Here is an 18020-nt window from a genome sequence, read left to right on the forward strand (position 1 = left end):
AACTTTACAAATAATGAAGCTTCCCTGCTCACTACAGATGCACCAATATGTAATAAACCTGAAACTGAGAATCACTAAATATCAACATATCACAAAGAACACATAAACACTCTTCGCTCTGCCAAATAGTTTCCCAGGTGCTTTTCGACTGCTGTCTTTTCTGCGTCACTCCATGGTCTCTTCACTACAACTTCGGATGGCTCTACAAATGACAAAGAAGGCAATATAGATTTTTTAATGTTCAAAAAGTAGACCATTTTTTTTTTTACTCATCTGTGGTAAGCACATTCAAACTTTGTAGCAAGTTCCATCGGTTAAAAATAGTAATCAAATGTTGAAATCCATGTTGAAATTGGCAGGATAAGAGCTCGTTAGCTAACTAAAGTAGGTTGCATAGGTTTGTGTGTATGAGAGAGACAGCCCATGCAAGCACAGCAGGGAGTGGAGGTGTGTAGCTTGACTGACTAGGTGTGAGGATGTTATGCTGAGGTGACAGCACAATTATTAAGAAGTAGAGTTATTTAGAATAGGGCCTAGTTTTCTTCTCAGACCTACACTGATCTCTTGCAGTCCCTCTCTAGAATCCAATTGAAATCAGTCATAACAAAGGAAAAGTTTGCTGTGTTTGTAAGAATTTACCTTTTCCTTTCACCATCTGTTTTCCTCTTTCTTCTTCTTTGTCTTCTGTGTAACCAGGTTTATCCCTGAGCTCTCATCTGTAAGAAAAAACAAACATCAATACCTGCCAACCGCTGCCAACCTGATATCTGTATGCAGACAGGAGTAATCTTTATTTTCACTACACTGACACAGTTTGTCAAGTCTGTTTGTAGGTTCTGATCAAAACACACTAGATCATAAGCTTAACGAAATAACGACTGAACAACGACAAAATGGTGAGCAATACTGTGATGAATATCTTCAGAAATATGTGTTGGAAGCAGGAAAAGGTTTTGTATATTTTAACCTGGCACTGTACAATCAGCTTTTACAATTAAAGCCGAATAACTCACCATCTGCAGACGAACTCCCACCTTCACTGCTTTGGTCAAGACCCGCATCTAAAAAACAAGAGCAGACACAATATAATACAGCGTCGTTAACATGATGAAAGCATAGAAGTGCATCTGTTATGATTATTAATACAGTAGAGCAGTGGTTCCCAAAGTGGAAGCCACATAGTTAATACAAGGGCGTGTAGTGAGGCTACATGAGTAAGGAATGAGTCTGAAGTTCCAGCAAAACATGGACGATCTGTGACAGACCTCCCAGGTTAATATAAAACTAATAATGAATCTACACAACTACATGAAGAAAAAAGATAAATCTACGGAAGGGGAAAAACAAGTTTGGGAATTGCATAAGGGTTTACAGACGAGCTGTACACCAGCCTCTTATTACCGATGAGTAGCCAAACAAACCTGTTGTAAATACAACACATGCAGAGCTGTGTTTAAAATCAGTGCTGGGCAATACAATAAAAATCATAATCATGATATAAGACTGAATACGCTGGATACCGTCATTAGAGGTTGACCGATAGTGGATTTTGTTGGCCAATATAATCACGACAGTTTGGAGCAGGAAAAAGTAGATGACTGAAAATCAGCTGATAACACTGATGGCCCCTGCTGGCCTTTAGCCTGTCTCTAACCTGTCTTCTGTTAAGAGGTGTTGCTGCCTTTATTTGGACATCCCCGCTGATCAGGCGCACCTGAGCCCGGTGCTCCGTGTAGCTTCACAAAGCCACTCCCCAGCGCAGAGCTCACTTTCTCATCCACACTGGCGCATGCTCTTTTGGTTTTGCATCCAACATGCCACCCACACACACACCACAATTACTCAACCACATTTACACAACTGAAAATTCAGACAAACACACCTCATCCATTTTGCCTATGTTAAACCTTTGTGTTAATAAATAGGGATGTCCCGATCACACTTTTTTGCCCCGAGTCCGAGTCCTTTGATTTTGAGTATCTGCCGATACCGAGTCCCGATCCGATACTTTAAAATATTTCCAAACCAGGGTTTTCTCCAGGATTTTTTGAAACTGTGGGGGAGGGCTTCAGGGTTAATGTTAATAATTTTTACCATGGATCTTTTGTAGCACAGAGGAGATATGCTGCTCAAACACTCGGTATGTAGTGTTAGTGTATGTTTATGAATATAAAGTAGGCTAGAACATAATAAATTATCTTGCAGGAGTAGATGTTTACCAGTAAGCTTGACTCCAATAATTTAACAATATGTTAAATTATTATTTGTTTTAAAAATGTAAATTACTTATCCAACAGACCTAACAATTCAACTACCAATGAATGAGCAGGGGTATGCCTGTGATAACATAGATTGAATATGAAAAATAAGCCAAAGTGATACCGCTTCTCTGAATAGACAGTTTTTATTCAATGAAGTAGATTTCGTCTCGTCTTTTTCCGTCAACAAAAAATGCGTGTTAATTTCGTCACAGTCATTGTTTAAGGGTATTGATTTGTCTCGTCTTCGTCATGAAAAAATCCACTGTTGACGAATATATTTTGTCTAGGCTCCTCTGACGAAATTAACACTGGTGTGCCATAATCAACAGTAGGCTAAACAAAGTTAAATTATGGTATGACACAAAATACAAAAGCATTTCCAACACACCTGCACACACACGCATCTTTTAACCCCGCTGTTTGCAGATCTCTGACATTTTCTGCCATTTCATTGACATGTCGCTGAACACTTCTTGCTGACGTGGGAATGTCCTTGATTCTTGACTTGATTGTTTCTTTGTTTGGCAAGTTTTCAAAAAGCATATCTGAGCAACTGGGAAAAGCCTCCTTAATATATTCTCCATTGGTGAACGGCTTTCCATGCTTAGCAATGCAATGAGCAATGCGATAACTAGCTTCAGCGGCATAATTTTTAGCAGTGGCGAGGTCTTTGAGGGTGCTGGCTTGATTCCCATACCTGGACACAGCCCGTTTAATTGACTTTATCTGCTTGGTCTGTGAAAGCCGTCTGGTGCTTTGTCTCAAAATGTTGCTTAACACTTGACGTTCGGCACACAACAGCAAGCTAGGTTACCACATCGGAAGCGTCGGCCTCTGTGGTAAATGTGGGCGGGGCAGCAGGGCAGCAGCTGCACCTGCAAAATGCGGTGTGTGGGCGGGAGTTTGGGCTGTCACTCAAACTCACGCTGCCACTCATGAGCTGGTACCATCATTGACGGGATAGGAATACTGAGAGGGCCTTTGCCAGTGTGCCAGTGATTATGCTGCGGTGTGCCAACCGTGGCATGCGTGCCGACCCCTGGTGTATTCAGACCTGTCTCGCTTTGAGCAGTTGTTCCGAAACAGGGAGCATTTCCCCCCAAAGATCAGTTCGTTTGGACATATGTGAACACAGCAATCGCGTTCGGATGCAGGATGAAACAAGAGGACCGAGATCACCTAGAAGGGGTGGTCTCTGCTCGCTTCCTTTCGAGCCCTGGAGCGGTTTGTTTGCAGTGAGAACATAACCGACACAGCAACCGACACAACTGACTCATAACTGTGGTTCACTGTCCAATAGAGGGGGACAGTAATGTACCCGGTTGCCAACCGTCAACCACCGCACATTTCCACGGTCATTTCACTCTTGATACATCTGAACTTTGCCGTGGAAAAGGGTGTACGCCACGTTTTTGTGCGTACGCACGCTTTGTACATGAGGCCCCTGGTTATATCTTTTTGCACAGCGTCTAGCACAGATAACAGGGTGCAGTGACTTTGGAGCACAGGTTGTTGCTGCTTTGTGGGTGGTATAGACTCAGATTGTTGTTTTGTGAGGCAGAGAACATGATGTGTTTCACTCAGGTCATTAGACATGATAGAGATTATAAGAGGTCATTAGTAAATTTCAACATCACTGACAATCTGTCCTACTTTCTGTGCAAAGTATGCTGAGATAACCCCACAGCCTCCATAACCCTGAAAAGGTTTAATTGGACAAAGAAAATCAATAAGTGAACCATAGTTTTTAGTAAATTACATCAATCACTCATTTTGTTCTATACATGGAAGTAAATTTGTAGGGGTCATTATTGCATACTAATGTCTTTTATTTCACCAAGAAAAGCTTTGGAACTGAGGTGATAATTGCAATGGACTATCTAATGAAGAAAAATGTAGTTCTTCTTGCTGTTTTATTACCACAGAGGATTTGAGGGGGATGTTCACTCTTTCTTCAAGCTTTATTTCACAGTCAGAAACAAATCTGCTCTTCTGCTGTTTCCACTGTTCAGTTACAGTTGAGTAGTTGGAGACTTAGGGCCCTATCTTGCGCCAGACTCCCTAAACCCGCTATTTGCGGATTTAGGATTTAGGAAGAGGCGTTCCCCCGTAAAAGTTGCTATCTTGTGCACCTCCCGCTATCCGCAAAACACCTGCGCTACCCGCTATATTATGCATAGGCGTGTTTGGGCGTTACGCCAGTTAAACCAATCAGTGTGCCAGGTGCCATTGCCTTTAAGGGCAGGATGCGCTATCCTAAATCCTAAATCCTAAACCTGCGATGGAGAGAGGGAGGTAGATTTTCTCAGGGGTTCTACTGAGGCTAAAGCAAGTTGGCTTTATATACATATTATATTATAGGCGAGTTAATTCGGGAGGTGGAGCCACATGTGTCCAAGTGGACGTGTCACAAGGTTGTACTGATTGAGTAAAATCCCCGGGTCACACCACACACACACAAGAGGCAGAGGTGGAACTATGTGTAAACTAATTTATTGACAAGGTAGATTGGGCAAATAAAATATTAAAAATAAAAATATAGCACAGCTGCTGGCTTATGATAAAACAATAAAACGTGCTGGCGTAAGTGTCCAATTAAAACAGTCTTTCCTCTAAACAGTCTATATGAGTAATATACTCAGTCCATTCCGGCGGCGTCCCGGTATCAGTCCGACCGTGTGTGTGGCGAGGCTCCGTCGGGGCGCGCATTGAAGCCGCCTGGGCGCGCTCTCCTAACAGCCCAAACTTTAGGGATAGCGGATAGCGGATGGTCAGGACCACCCGCTATCCGCTATCCCTAAAGTGTGTGCGCAAGATAGCAACTTTAGGGATAGCGCATGAAACACGCCCACGACGCACCTCCAGGCGCAAATGATGCAGTCGGCATAACGGATAGCGGGTAGCGGGTGGCGCAAGATACCGTTTAGGGATAGCGGAAGTTCCTAAATCCGCAATTTGCGGGTAGCGGGTAGTGGCAGCGGATAGCGGGTGGCACAAGATAGGGCCCTTAGTGCCTTGCGCAACTGTTGTTGTTCATAGTGTGGAGAATATTACTTATTTACTTCACCTTCCACACCTTCCCCAGTTTCTATAATTACAGTGCTACTCAGACTTCTCAGTTAATCTTGCTGTGTGTATGCATTAACACATGCATGCATGCACACACAAACACACACACACACACACACACTTTTATTATATCAGTGTTTAGCCTTTAGTAGGCAGAATCAGTGAATTGGTATTCAGACTTGTCAGTGCAAGTGTGTGGCTAACTGCCAATCTCTCTCTCTCTCTCTCTCTCTTTCCCTGACTCTCTCCGTCATTTGCTCCGCAGCACTTGTGTCTTCTAGAAGAATGAGGAAGAGGAGGAACTGGAAGTCTGGGAATCACAGGAGGGCCTAGGAACGTATCTGTGAAGTCTCGATGAAAACATCAGAGAGCTTCTCTAGTATTTGACTCAATGGCCAAGAAAGGGCGAACAAAGGGCGAGAAGCCCGAGGCCCTCATCTCTGCCCTACAGGCAGCCAATGAAGATCTCAGGTCCAAGCTGACTGACATTCAGATAGAGCTACACCAAGAAAAATGTAAGGTATGGTATCAAAACACACATGGATTATCCATAAACAGATTTCCAGCATGTGCTAATTCTGATTTTGATTCAGTTTCCAGATTATATTCCCTATTGGTTATGCAGGCCAAAGTTAGTCTCTGTAAATCTGACAACTCTTTCATCAAAACTTTAAAGACACTGCCAATGTAAACAAATAGATTTGAACCCTAATATGCAAACTTGAACCTGAACATTGCCAGTGCATCAAAGATAATCCCTTGTGTAACAAGTTTTAAGTTTAAATTTACTTAGAGTCCAAAATCACTGCTTACTGTCTCAAGGCCCACAGGTTTACAGCAAACCAAACAGGTGGACACCTCCTGACTTAATCCTCAAAACACAGAGGAAAAACAGGATGAAATGGAAGAAATATTGAGAAGGATCTCAGAGAGAGAGAGGGGGCCCCTACCTGGCCAGACCGATGTGAAACAGGTGCTGACCCAGTGGGCAAATTACCAAAACAATACAGTCACTACAGAAAAGCAGGAAAGGGGTTACACAGTTTCACTCATGCAAGGTATGCATACTCCAGCATATGAGCCACACACACAAAAGATGAGGGAAGGAAAAGGAAAACATTAGGCAGGTAACCAAGAATGAATGAGGCAAAGCTAATGGCTGCGGAAGGCACGGGTAAAGCTGGGCCATGCAGGGCGAGCAGGACCAGGGACAGCAGGGATGGAAGCCACATCCTTGCAGTAAACACACAAACCAGCCACTCACATTAACAGAGGAACAGAGGCTAAACTGATAGTATTTACATATCCATAAGTTAGAGAAAACAGATGAGTTTCAAGTTTGGTTTTAAAAGTACCCAGAGAGTTCGACTCGATGATTTCTGTAGGTAGACCACTCCAGAGGAAAGGAAAACGGTATGAAAAGGCTCAGTGGCCAGTGGATTTCTTTTGAACGTCAAACTACCTGGTTCTTGTCTGGATTCTGGCAGCAGTTTTCCAGACCAGCTTAAGACTTTTGGTACTAAAGGCAGGTGGACTATTTCCCTCTCAACCAGAGTACAGAACATTACAGGGGTCAATGCAAGACGTGACAAAGGAATGGACAATAATAGATGTTTCTGCTTCAGTTGTACTTAACATGGCCCTGATTTTAGTGATATTGACAATTAAGACTGATCCCACAGCTTTTCACAACAGCAGTGATTGAACGCTGCTTTAAAATTTCTTATGAATACTGAATAGCTGTATAATTGTGTGTTAGTGTCCACATTGCATAGAGTTATGAGACATTGCACCATGACACAATGCAATTTCATTGTGTGGTTTACTGAAGAGTCAGTCTTACATCATGGTTACAAGGCTGGTCTAGGTTGCAATTGTTTTTCCCAGCCTGTAGCTTCATTTCTCAAAATCAAGTTAAGGTCCCAAGGAAGGAAATAAATGTAAAATGATAGATGTATAGGAATCCTGTGGCATACATACATAGACCTGAATTTGGGAAATGAACAGCGTCCTGTACATGGAAGGCCATACTGTGACAGGATGTTAATATGACAAACGTGCTTGAAAATCATCAGCATATATGGCATGTGTTTAGTTAATGATGGATCACTTGCCAGAACATATGTAGTACCTTAAGTACTCAGATAAACAGTAAAACATAACATATTACCCTATGTCCATGTACCCAGCTAGTACATTGATGTGCTTACATCAGCACTCATGATGTACCATGTTTGGGTTGGAGTTAAATATTTAAACATCCATGGGTGTGTGTGTGGCGTACCTATGTAGGTATGCTGTATAGCCAAGGACAACTGGGTAAGGCTGTGATTGTAATCGTCTAATCTTAATAGTGGTTGAATTGGACTAATCTAGTGTTTAATTTAGTCATGTTAATGTCTATGCATTTTTTATTGAAAATATTGTACTAGCTGTTTATTTAAAAAAAAAAAAAAAAACTGTATCAACCAAAATATATAATAAACAAACAATCAAAACTGTATTTTATTTTACTCTATTGTATTATTGTATTTGTCCCCTGTCTGTCTCTGGTTTTTGGTGGCTGTATTATATGAAATACTCAAGCAAAATATTAGGATCTCTCCACAAATACCCACAGTTATAGAAGACAAAACAAAATGATACCCTCTTATTTAAGGCCTCATAGTGAGCAAGAATTAAACTCCTCTCTAAAAAGCATGGAAGACAAAAGATTGCAGAGGTAACAAGTGGCATTAGATCAAATCATATCCTGTCAGTCATTATATCATATCAATTCTATTTAAAACAAATAACAAATAAAAGTAACCCAAACTAAACGTAATTTCAAAATTCAGAAATTCTTATTTTTTTTGTTTTTTTTTGTTTTTCTGCCAGGGGGGCAAAGAAAAATTCAAATTTGCTATATTTGAGTATTCATCTATTTGCTTCATGTGAGCTTTACTCGTCTTTGTGTATTTTGGCAGAGAAATATTCTCAGGCAGGACCCCCCAAAAAAGCGATGATTGGAGATTTATCAATGGGGAATCCTATCCACACAGGCATGCCCAAAACAGTTCCACCCGGAGGCACCCAGGAGCCATCCTAACTAGATGCCCAAACCATCTCAATTGGCTCCAGTGCACAAAAATGGCTTTCTGATTTGGCATCACTGCTAATTATCATTTCCATTTTTTCTTGCCCTGAGGATCCAGCCTTGTAGAAATATGCTTACTAACTGAATAGCAAACTCATCCAGTGGACCAAGCTGCAGCGGGGTTGAGGTGGCCTGTGTGTTAGCCCCTTTCAGCAATTCATACATTAATATTCACTGTGCCTCAACTGAATTAAGGAAAGAAAATAAGTTAAACCACAAAGCCAGATCTTCTTAAAAACAATAATTGACAGATGGTTTGCATGAGACATCTGAGTGAAAGATACAGTTGTAAGTCCTGAATAATGCCACCGTCCGATTCCCTCACTCCTCTTCACCCACTTTCCCCAAAGGTGAACAAGCTGGAGCGTGACAAGGTGCAGGAGGTGAAGCGAGTGCGAGAGCAGGAGCAACACCGCCACACAGCTGCACTGACAGAGCAGCGGGCCAAGTGGCATGAGGAGAAACAGAGGGAGCTTCAGGCTCTCAGGGAAAACTTGACTCGGCAGCATGAGCAGGAGCTGGCCCGCCACGCCAAGATCAAAGACCAGGAGACCCAGAGACTCAAGGCTGCCCTGAGCGCCATGCGCGATGGCAGCGGCGAGAAGGTGAGGTTGGGTGAGGAGAGTTGAACACATTTGTGTCTTCTTTGAAACATCATGCATTTGGGTAAAATTTCAACGCAATATGCTGTTTTGGCTTTTTTCCATGCAAGCTTTTATTGGTTTATAAATCAAACCCAAATGCATTGCAACACAGCATCATAGACAATATACAACATAACACCAAAGTTTTTCCTTTTTCTCCAATAATACATATAATAAATTGCATAAATAATAAATCAAAATTGTAAAAAGTGAAAAAAAAAAAAAAAAAAAAAAAAAGATGGATAGAGTACAAGCTTTTTTCCCTCATTTCCCTCTCAGTCATCTCTAAAGGTATCTCATAAGCTTGTACCAGACCTCGTTGAATTTCCTTCTTGAGTTATTAACTCTGGCTGTCACACATTCAGAAGAGACCATCTCGGTCATATGCTTGAGCCATTCTGGGCACTGTGGTGTACATGAGACCTTCCAATTATGTGACACAAGCCTTGCAGCTGAGATAAATCCATTGCCATTGCCATTGCTTGGCCAAACTCTGCTTTAGTGAAGGTGCACCAAAATACACTCCCATAATGCATGCAAAAATGTTCCAGTTTCCACCTTTTGTTTCCAACACATATTAGCTGTGTCCCAATTCAGGGTCTGCATCATTCGAAGGACGCATTTGAAGGCCAGTTATGTCACAACACTGTGCGAAGGCCTGTCCCAATTCATCCAAATACAAAGGATCCTTCAAATTCGCACTTGAAATGCGTCCTCCTTTTCAGCCGTTGGTAGCCAATTCGGAGGATGCACCGTGACTATCCTTCTCGGGCTCCCGTATCCCAAAATGCTTTGCGTGCTGCTGCTCAGTTGGAGAAAAATTAACTGAAATGGCGGCATCTAGTGGAGATTCGACATATAAATGTAAGTATTCAGATTTCACATTATAAAATATTCGTTTTTTACTCATTTGAACATCCAGTGCCATATATGTTAAACCAAAACCCTAAAATTCAGTTAAAGTATGTGACTAGTAATGCTGAGTAACGGTTAGCTTGATGCTATACAAACTTCACTTTCAAATGTTCAGAGGTTCAGAGGTTGCTTCATATAATGTACATAAAAAGACCATTAAATTTATATTATTTTATGTTGATTTAAAATAAAATTTATTTTATTTTTACAGACTGTAAATTTTAAAGTCTAGTAAAACGTTTGGAGTGAGTAAATAGATAGATAGATAGATAGATAGATAGATAGATAGATCAATCAATCAATCATTCTGATTTTTTTTTTATATTTTACCCCTTTTTCTTTTGTTGTAACACAAAACATGTTTTATCGTGTTTTAGGGAGCAAGGAGCAGACAGAAAAATTCATAAAGCTGAGAGGAGAGAATGACAATTTATTTACAGGGGCCAAACATTCGGCAGCAGTAGGGTGGAGGTAAGGCAATAATAAATAGGCAATTTGTCAGTGTCTTGATGTCACTTTTTGTAAATCCCTGTGTTAATGTGATCTTGTGCTTACCTTTTCTCTTGTTTCTCTGTGTTTAGAATCATACTGGAGAAGATGGGCCTGCTGGGGAGGGTGGAGCCCCAGCAGGCAAAAAAAAATGGGATAACCTGAAAAAAAAATATAAGGTAGGTGCAGATTTGAATGATGATGTGGAAACGAACTTATATGTGTTTTAACCACGCAAATAAATACATACTTTGCTGAAAGTTGCTGACGTGAATGATTTCCACTGCCCTAGCATTGCAAATACCCAGAGACAGGAGAGGGGGTCAGCGGGAAGCCCACCGCTGCAACCTAGCCCTGGTTTGAGGTGTTGGAACAGAGGCCTTCTATCGCCCCCCCGTCCTCATCGCCTCTCTCCCTGAGGACACACCAGGGCCAGCTGCAGCAGTGGGTCAACAGGAGGAGGAGGAAGATGAAGACGGACAAGAGGAGGAGGAGGAGCCAGTCCCGGGGCCCTGGAGGAAGAAGAGGAGAGACAGAGAGAGCCGGGAGAGGATGGTGGAGCGGCGTTAATTTTGTTTATATTGTATATAGTTAATTAGTTGTAGTTATTCATTTTAGTAGTTTAGTAAATCTGTTTATTTAATTTCAATTTTATGTTGTATATCGTTATTTCATTTTATAGTTTTGTTGTTGTTCTGAATTCTGAATTCCTGCTGTAAATAAGTTTTTATGTTTTAAAAATTAAATTATTGTTATATTGTCATCTTGCTTTTAGTACTTAAAACTTAAGTACAATTTATAACAATAACAGGCTGAACAGGAGTCCCTGGCAGTGCTGCTGGGATTGATGGGATGCCACAATAAAGACCCTGGTGTCTTCTGTTGGTCAATGGGACATCATCTGGGGTGGTATTCAGGGTGTTAGGTGTCCGGTCTTCATTGTCCACCACATCGTCCTGGGTTTGCAGGGCTGACTAAATCGACGGCTGCCATGTCACTAAGAATTTTTTAAGAAAGAGGCAAGAATTATTACATAGTTTAATAACATAAATAAAATGATAATAAATTATAACAACAAACAAAACCATCTACAAAAAAATTCAAGTGGGAATAATGGCTTTAAAGTTATGTTACTTACCAACTAAAGATAGTCGTGATCCTCCAGAGCAGATACCTCCGCAGACAGACGGTCCCGCCACGGAGCACCAGTGACGGCTTCCAACCTGTTTTCCCCCTCACCCTCCGGCATGACATCCTGCACCTCATCCTCTGGGGGCATGATGTCACCAGCTCCCAGGCAGATGTTGTGCAGGACGGCACATGCTGTTATGACCTAAAATGAACAAGAATTACTCATTAATTTTGATTTACTCAGTACTCGCATACGAAAATCTGATATATGGCCTATATCTGAACATATATATTTTAAATAATGGGACATATAACTTTACATATACGGACATATTTGAGATTCAAATATCTGTTTAACACATATATTTCAAGTTATGAGCAAATATGTAGCGTAAATATTTGGTCTCTGATATAAGGTAACATATATGTGCATATACTAGATTGCATTATTTATTTTCCACATATATTAAGAACTTTAAGTGTGAATATGTTGCAGATACACTCCTGATCACAATCTTAAGACCATTTGAGAAATTGCAAGAATTTACATTTTGCACTTAAAAAGGTTCTAAGTAGAGCTTCAAAATGCAAAAAGAAGAAATGGGAGTGAGACAAAAAAAAAAAAAAAAAATTGAGTAAGCAATTTATCCACACTGTCATGACCTCCTGATGGCATGAACAGCCTATTTCAGGAGTGTTTGTAACATATATAATCATATATGTATGAGACATACATGGACATATATACTTTATATGTAGTTTACATATTTTGCCATATATCAGATTTATGTATGGGCTCAAGTACTCAAAAATAAGAATGATGTTTTGTGATGACTTACCTGGGGCACAAAGGTGTGGTGCACCTCCAGCGCTTGTAAAAAAAAATGGCCCTAAACCTGCTCTTCATCATTCCAAAGGCATGCTCAATAATAGAGCGTGCCCTGGAATGATGGGCATTGAAGCGCTGGGCTCCCACACCTTGCACTGGCTGTTTGTAGGTAGTGATGAGGGCGAGTGGATGCTGGAGGCACGGGTACCCGCCGTCTGCGAGGATGAAGTGCCTTGGAGGAGGGTAAGCAGTCTGTCTGTAGAGTGAGCTGTACCGGAGTACTCTGGTGTCATGCACCGACCCCGGCCAGCCCACGTATGTGTCTAAAAAGCGGCCCTGATGGTCACTGACTGCCTGCAAAATGATGGAGGCAAACAGCTCCTGTTAGCACTGACCATCAGGGCCGCTTGGTGGCTTTATCCTGACATGGCAGCCGTCGATCGCACCAGCAGCTGTAGAAAAAGCTTGGTGTCTTGCCAGCCCTGCAAACCCCTGAGTTACTGCCGCCAGGTCTTCTGCGGTCTTTGGGAGGTGGATGACCTTTTGGCGAATGACCACCACCTCCTCAGTAACTCGGTAGACGATCCGGTGGACAGTGGAGCGAGGCATCCCAAACACCCTTGAAACCACCCTGTATGATGCCCCACTTGCCAGCCAGAAGAGGAACACCAAGGTCTCTAGTGTGGCACCCCATCCATGCCTCCGATCCTGGTGGAGCAGGTTCAGCAGCACTGCCAGGGACTCTCTGTTCAGCCTGAAGTCCTGCCTGGTGTCCTGTCCATTAAAAAATCTGTCCAGGACAGGTATGGCCAGGTTCACTCGGCAGTACATCGGTCTGGTCTGAAGGAGTGGAAGAAGAGGAAAAGAAAAATGATCAATTAAACTATAACTACATACTTGTAGTTTATAACATGAATCTAGTTCATTTTAGAGCTTAAATACATATAATGCAAAATCTGTTTATCCACTTATCATTCTATCTAGGCTTCTCAATCTAGTTTGGATGATTCATGACAATAATATGTAATCTGTTTTTAATATTAAATCAAGGTCAGGGTTCTTAACTATTAATCAAGGTTATATGGCATTAACCACGACCCAATCTACAATTAACCTGTCTAGCATTAACGTAATGTAGCGTAATGTAGGCTATTTGTATACCAACTACCCCTAACTGTTAATTAGCTAATAATAATATTACTGTGGGCTCAAATAACAAGTTTTCCTCTGCACGGTCCTCTCTCAGCCAGAGATATACAACCCTTTGCCGCTGATGGAGTGAGCGGACACTCCTTTCCTCTTCCTCCAGAGTGAGCAACATCAAATAAATAAACAAAATTACCTCCAAATCCATTCTTTCTTTTTCTTTGTTTGTTTGTTTGTTTGTTTGTTTCTTTCTTTCTTTCTTTCTTTCTTTCTTTCTTTCTTTCTTCTGTGTTGATTCTTTCTTTCTTACTGTTCTGTCTTGTCTGACGTTATATTTCTGTCTCCGGAGTTTGTTGTCATGGGAACGGCGGTTACACGACCAGGAAATACTCCGAAGGCTAGACCGTCCCATTTTGTGTGCTTGCCTACATTGCTGAACGTGCGGCCAAGCGCTAAACCGCCATCCCTTCTCAATACTGTTTGTAGTTGGTGGTGTGTTTGCTTTGTAGCTGTTCTGCTAAATGTTTGCTGTAGTATACAGAATGGTTACTAGGACACTGGCAGGTGGTTATCATGGTGTTCTGGGTAGTTGCTATGGTCTTTGGAGTGGTCGCCATGGTGTTTGTAGATGGTTGCTATGGTGTTGTGGGTGGTTGCCAGGGCGTTGCTAGGTGGTAGCTATGGTGTTCCTACCAACATTCTGTCATCAGTGTGTGTTGTGTCCTGAAAGTCGCACTTAAACTGCAATTACAAAAAATCAGTAAGTCAGATCGCTCAAAAAATTGACGTGTCACTTCTGCTACACAAGGCGCACATTTTTTGTGTGTCGTGTTTTTTTGAATCACAAAATCTGTGAGACGTAGAGCCTCGCAAAACTTAAGCAATTCATTTGTAATGGACCAAAAATCGCGTATAAACTGGAAATGTGAAAAATCAGAAAGTGGGAATGTTTGGAAGAATAATAGCACATTTCTCAATCGGGCCACATATTCTTTGTATTTGGTGTATGGGGGTTAACACAAAAACTGTGTTACGCTGAAATTTGGTGAAATAATAAGCATGCAAGAGAATAAGATGTGTTAATAATATCCATAGCACATAATAAATTTACTTTAAGCATCCCTGGTTGCTCAACCAACATTAGAGATAATATTCTGTCAGGCTTGCTGCGTAATCACACAATCAAAGTCAGTATGGCAATATTAATCTTAAACTTCCACACTTCATGCTTTGAACACATAAATTTGCTTTCAAATTCTGATAATGAACGTGCTACACTGGTCAAATTCAAGAAGTTATAAATTATATTGTCCTCCACCTTTCTGCTGAGTCCCAAGAGAGATATCATCTCACCTGATTCTTCTATCTGCCCCCTCATTCGCTCTTAAATCAATATGACCTCTTCCCACTTGGAATGGAATGACTTAAACACTGTCTCTTAATACAAGTCAAGTGGCAAGTGCACTCCCTTTGCCTGACCGTTATCCCATAAGAATTAGTACATGACACTATACATTTTGGGAATACCTCATATGGATGAGTAGCTCTGTTTATACTAAAATGCTGCCAGAAGCCTTTGAACTTTTGATACTCATATTGGGAGTGTTGCAGTATTGGGTTACTCTTTTCCAGTGGTACACTCCCCTCCAAAAGTCTGGGAGGGGAGCCAAATCCTTTATTTTTGCAATAAACTGAACACATTTGCATTTGGAATCAAAAGATGAATATGCGACTAGAGACCAACATTTCATTTTCCAGGTATTTACACGTGGATCTGATACACAACTTAGAAGATATCATTATTTGTAATGGAACACCAAATTTTTAGGTGAGCAAAATTATTGGAACAGATAGACTTAATATGGATTAAAGTGAATAAGACTTAATATTTAGTTGCAAATCCTTTGCTTGCAATAACTGCATCGAGCCTGTGACCCACTGACATCACCAAACTTTTGCATTCTTCTTTTGTGATGCTTTTCCCTTCAGTCTCCTCTTTAGCAGGTAAAATGCTAAATAAAATGGAAATAAAAGCTGAAATGTTGATCTCCTGTCTCATATTCATCTTTTGATGTCAAACCTAAATGTTTTCAGTTTATAGCAAAAATAAAGGAATGGGCCTCACTGTTCCAATACTTTTGGAGGGGAGTGTATGTGGTCCATTAAGGATGCCCCTCCTGCAACTCCATTTGTGAAATTCAAGGATTCAAGGAACTTTATTGTCTTACCAGCTCACATTTACATGTTAGTGGTACGAAATTAGGACTCAGGTCCCGGTATAAGCCTAAATAAATAAATAAAGCAAGGTAAAAAAAAAAAAAGAAGTGTAAATATAAAAAATAAGATATATAAGTATAAACATTATATATATGAATATAAACACTATGTATAAGTATAAACAGTATGTATCACTATAAACAGTATATATGGATAAATACAAACAGCCTATATAAATATAAATATAAACATAAACAGTATATGTATATAATAAATATAAACAGCCTATATAAATATAAAGTATAAAAAAGTGTATATATATATATATATATATACACACACACATATATATATATATATATATATATATATATATATATATAATATAAACAGTATAAACAGTGTATATTAATAGAAAGTGGACCAAGTGGCAGAACCCGACGCCCGGTACTGGGATTCAGGAACTGTTACACTTGATACACAGACAGTGCTGAAATTAGCTAATGAGTGCTAAACACGCATGTTAGTGATATTGCACTTATGGTGGAAAGTGATTTGTGCAGAAAAAGGGAGAAAGAGAGAATGATATACTCCATTTGTTATAATTTAATGACAAATGTTTTTTGTTTTGTTTGTACATTATATTATTCTGACCCTACAGAGTACAGTTGAATGCTCACCATCTCTCAAGGTTAGCCTTTATTTTTTGAAGCAATGGGGTCATATATCTTTCAATGGTATTTTCAAAATCTGTGCAGAACCTGTGGAAAAACATTTTGTTTGAAAAGAAGAAACAACTGATGGTCAGACAGTTGATTTTATAGCCATACAGCTCTAAAAATGTTTTGCTGTGTTCAGATCCAGGGGAACAGAAGTAAGGGGGTCTGAGACCAGTAACAGGACATAATCTGTATATAAAAACAGTTTATGCTCCCTTTCACCGTCTACTACACCCCCATTACCAGCCCCTGCTCTTATTACCACAGCTAAAGGTTTAAGGTATGGAAAGTAGAGTACTGTTTTGTGTCTCGCATTAGACCAAAAGAGGGGCATATAAACCCATTTGTCAAAACCACAGCCCCTGGACCCTTGTCCATTTGATTAAACCCTCTGAAAAATGAAATATTTTTAATGTATGAAACAGGAAATTCTACTCAGCCCCATATAATGCCTTCTCGGCATCTAATGTAGTAAGGAGGAAGCTATTGGAGTATTCTCCCCTTGGCTGTGCCACATGAGTGGGGGTCTGTCCCTTTTTTCGGAATAAATGAAATCAACACATCATTAAATGTGTCTGGCAGTTAATCAAGCAACAAAATATCTGTTGGTATAGGTGCTAGTATATCTATATATATATATATATTGTATAATATTTCACTTTCTAACCTCCTGTTCTGTAATTTGGCCCACTGTGTCCTCCACTTGATCTGCTGACAGTCTAGAATATGTATTTTTGAGAAGAAAGCCTCCTGCTCATCTGGAGGCCATTTGTTGTGGAAAAAAATCTTTCAGATCTGTACAATCTGGCATAAAAATCATGAAATACTTTATTATTATCTTTAGCACTGGACATCAAGTCTCCTTTCCCATTTGTATTGTAGGCAGCATGTAAATGTATGTTTTACTATGTAGTTTCTTCTGCTGAGCATGGTCTGTCATGTGATTTGGATTACATTAACCATATGACTTGCATACAGGCTAATGATCAAATGACATGACAGCCCTAGTGTGACCATTTTGTGCTTTGCCAGATGAAGGCATCGGTGGCTAAAACTTGTTGGCATGTTTTAACTAAATAAGCCATCATTTGATATGAAAGGCTCTTCCCTCTTGAGCGACTCAGAACTCTTCTACAATTCCAAGTTCCTTTAATATTTTGAAAAACTTGCAGTAGAGTTTTCTTGTTTGAATGCAATATTGGCAAACTCCACTGTGGTGCCATACCAGATACCTCTGAATTCTTCTACAATTCTAAACTAAAAGGATCCCCACACTGAAGAGCACCAAATCAGCACTCTCTGCATATTGTTTTTTGATTGAGCAGGAAAGGAGTTGCCAGAGAAATTCACACTCCTACACCCGGTTGTATATTAAGCATATCTAACCCTGTTCAAATAAATTGCTTTGGAATACATTTAGATGTATTTCATTTTTATATATTTTTGAGTGAATCGGTCCAGACT

At 40.4% G+C, this 18020-nt stretch overlaps 1 protein-coding gene across 1 annotated transcript in view; it reads left to right on the forward strand.

The window, feature by feature from the left end:
- Positions 1-5721: 5721 nt before the first annotated feature.
- The window catches only part of jakmip2 (janus kinase and microtubule interacting protein 2), a 35850-nt gene continuing 23551 nt past the window's right edge, over positions 5722-18020 (forward strand). Inside the window, exons 1-2 of the mRNA XM_030069507.1 lie at positions 5722-5850; positions 8817-9071. Coding sequence (XP_029925367.1) covers positions 5722-5850; positions 8817-9071 — 384 coding nt within the window. The remainder of the gene's footprint in view (positions 5851-8816; positions 9072-18020) is intronic.

This window comes from Myripristis murdjan, chromosome 14, assembly GCF_902150065.1.
Source record: "Myripristis murdjan chromosome 14, fMyrMur1.1, whole genome shotgun sequence".
NCBI lineage: Eukaryota > Metazoa > Chordata > Actinopteri > Holocentriformes > Holocentridae > Myripristis > Myripristis murdjan.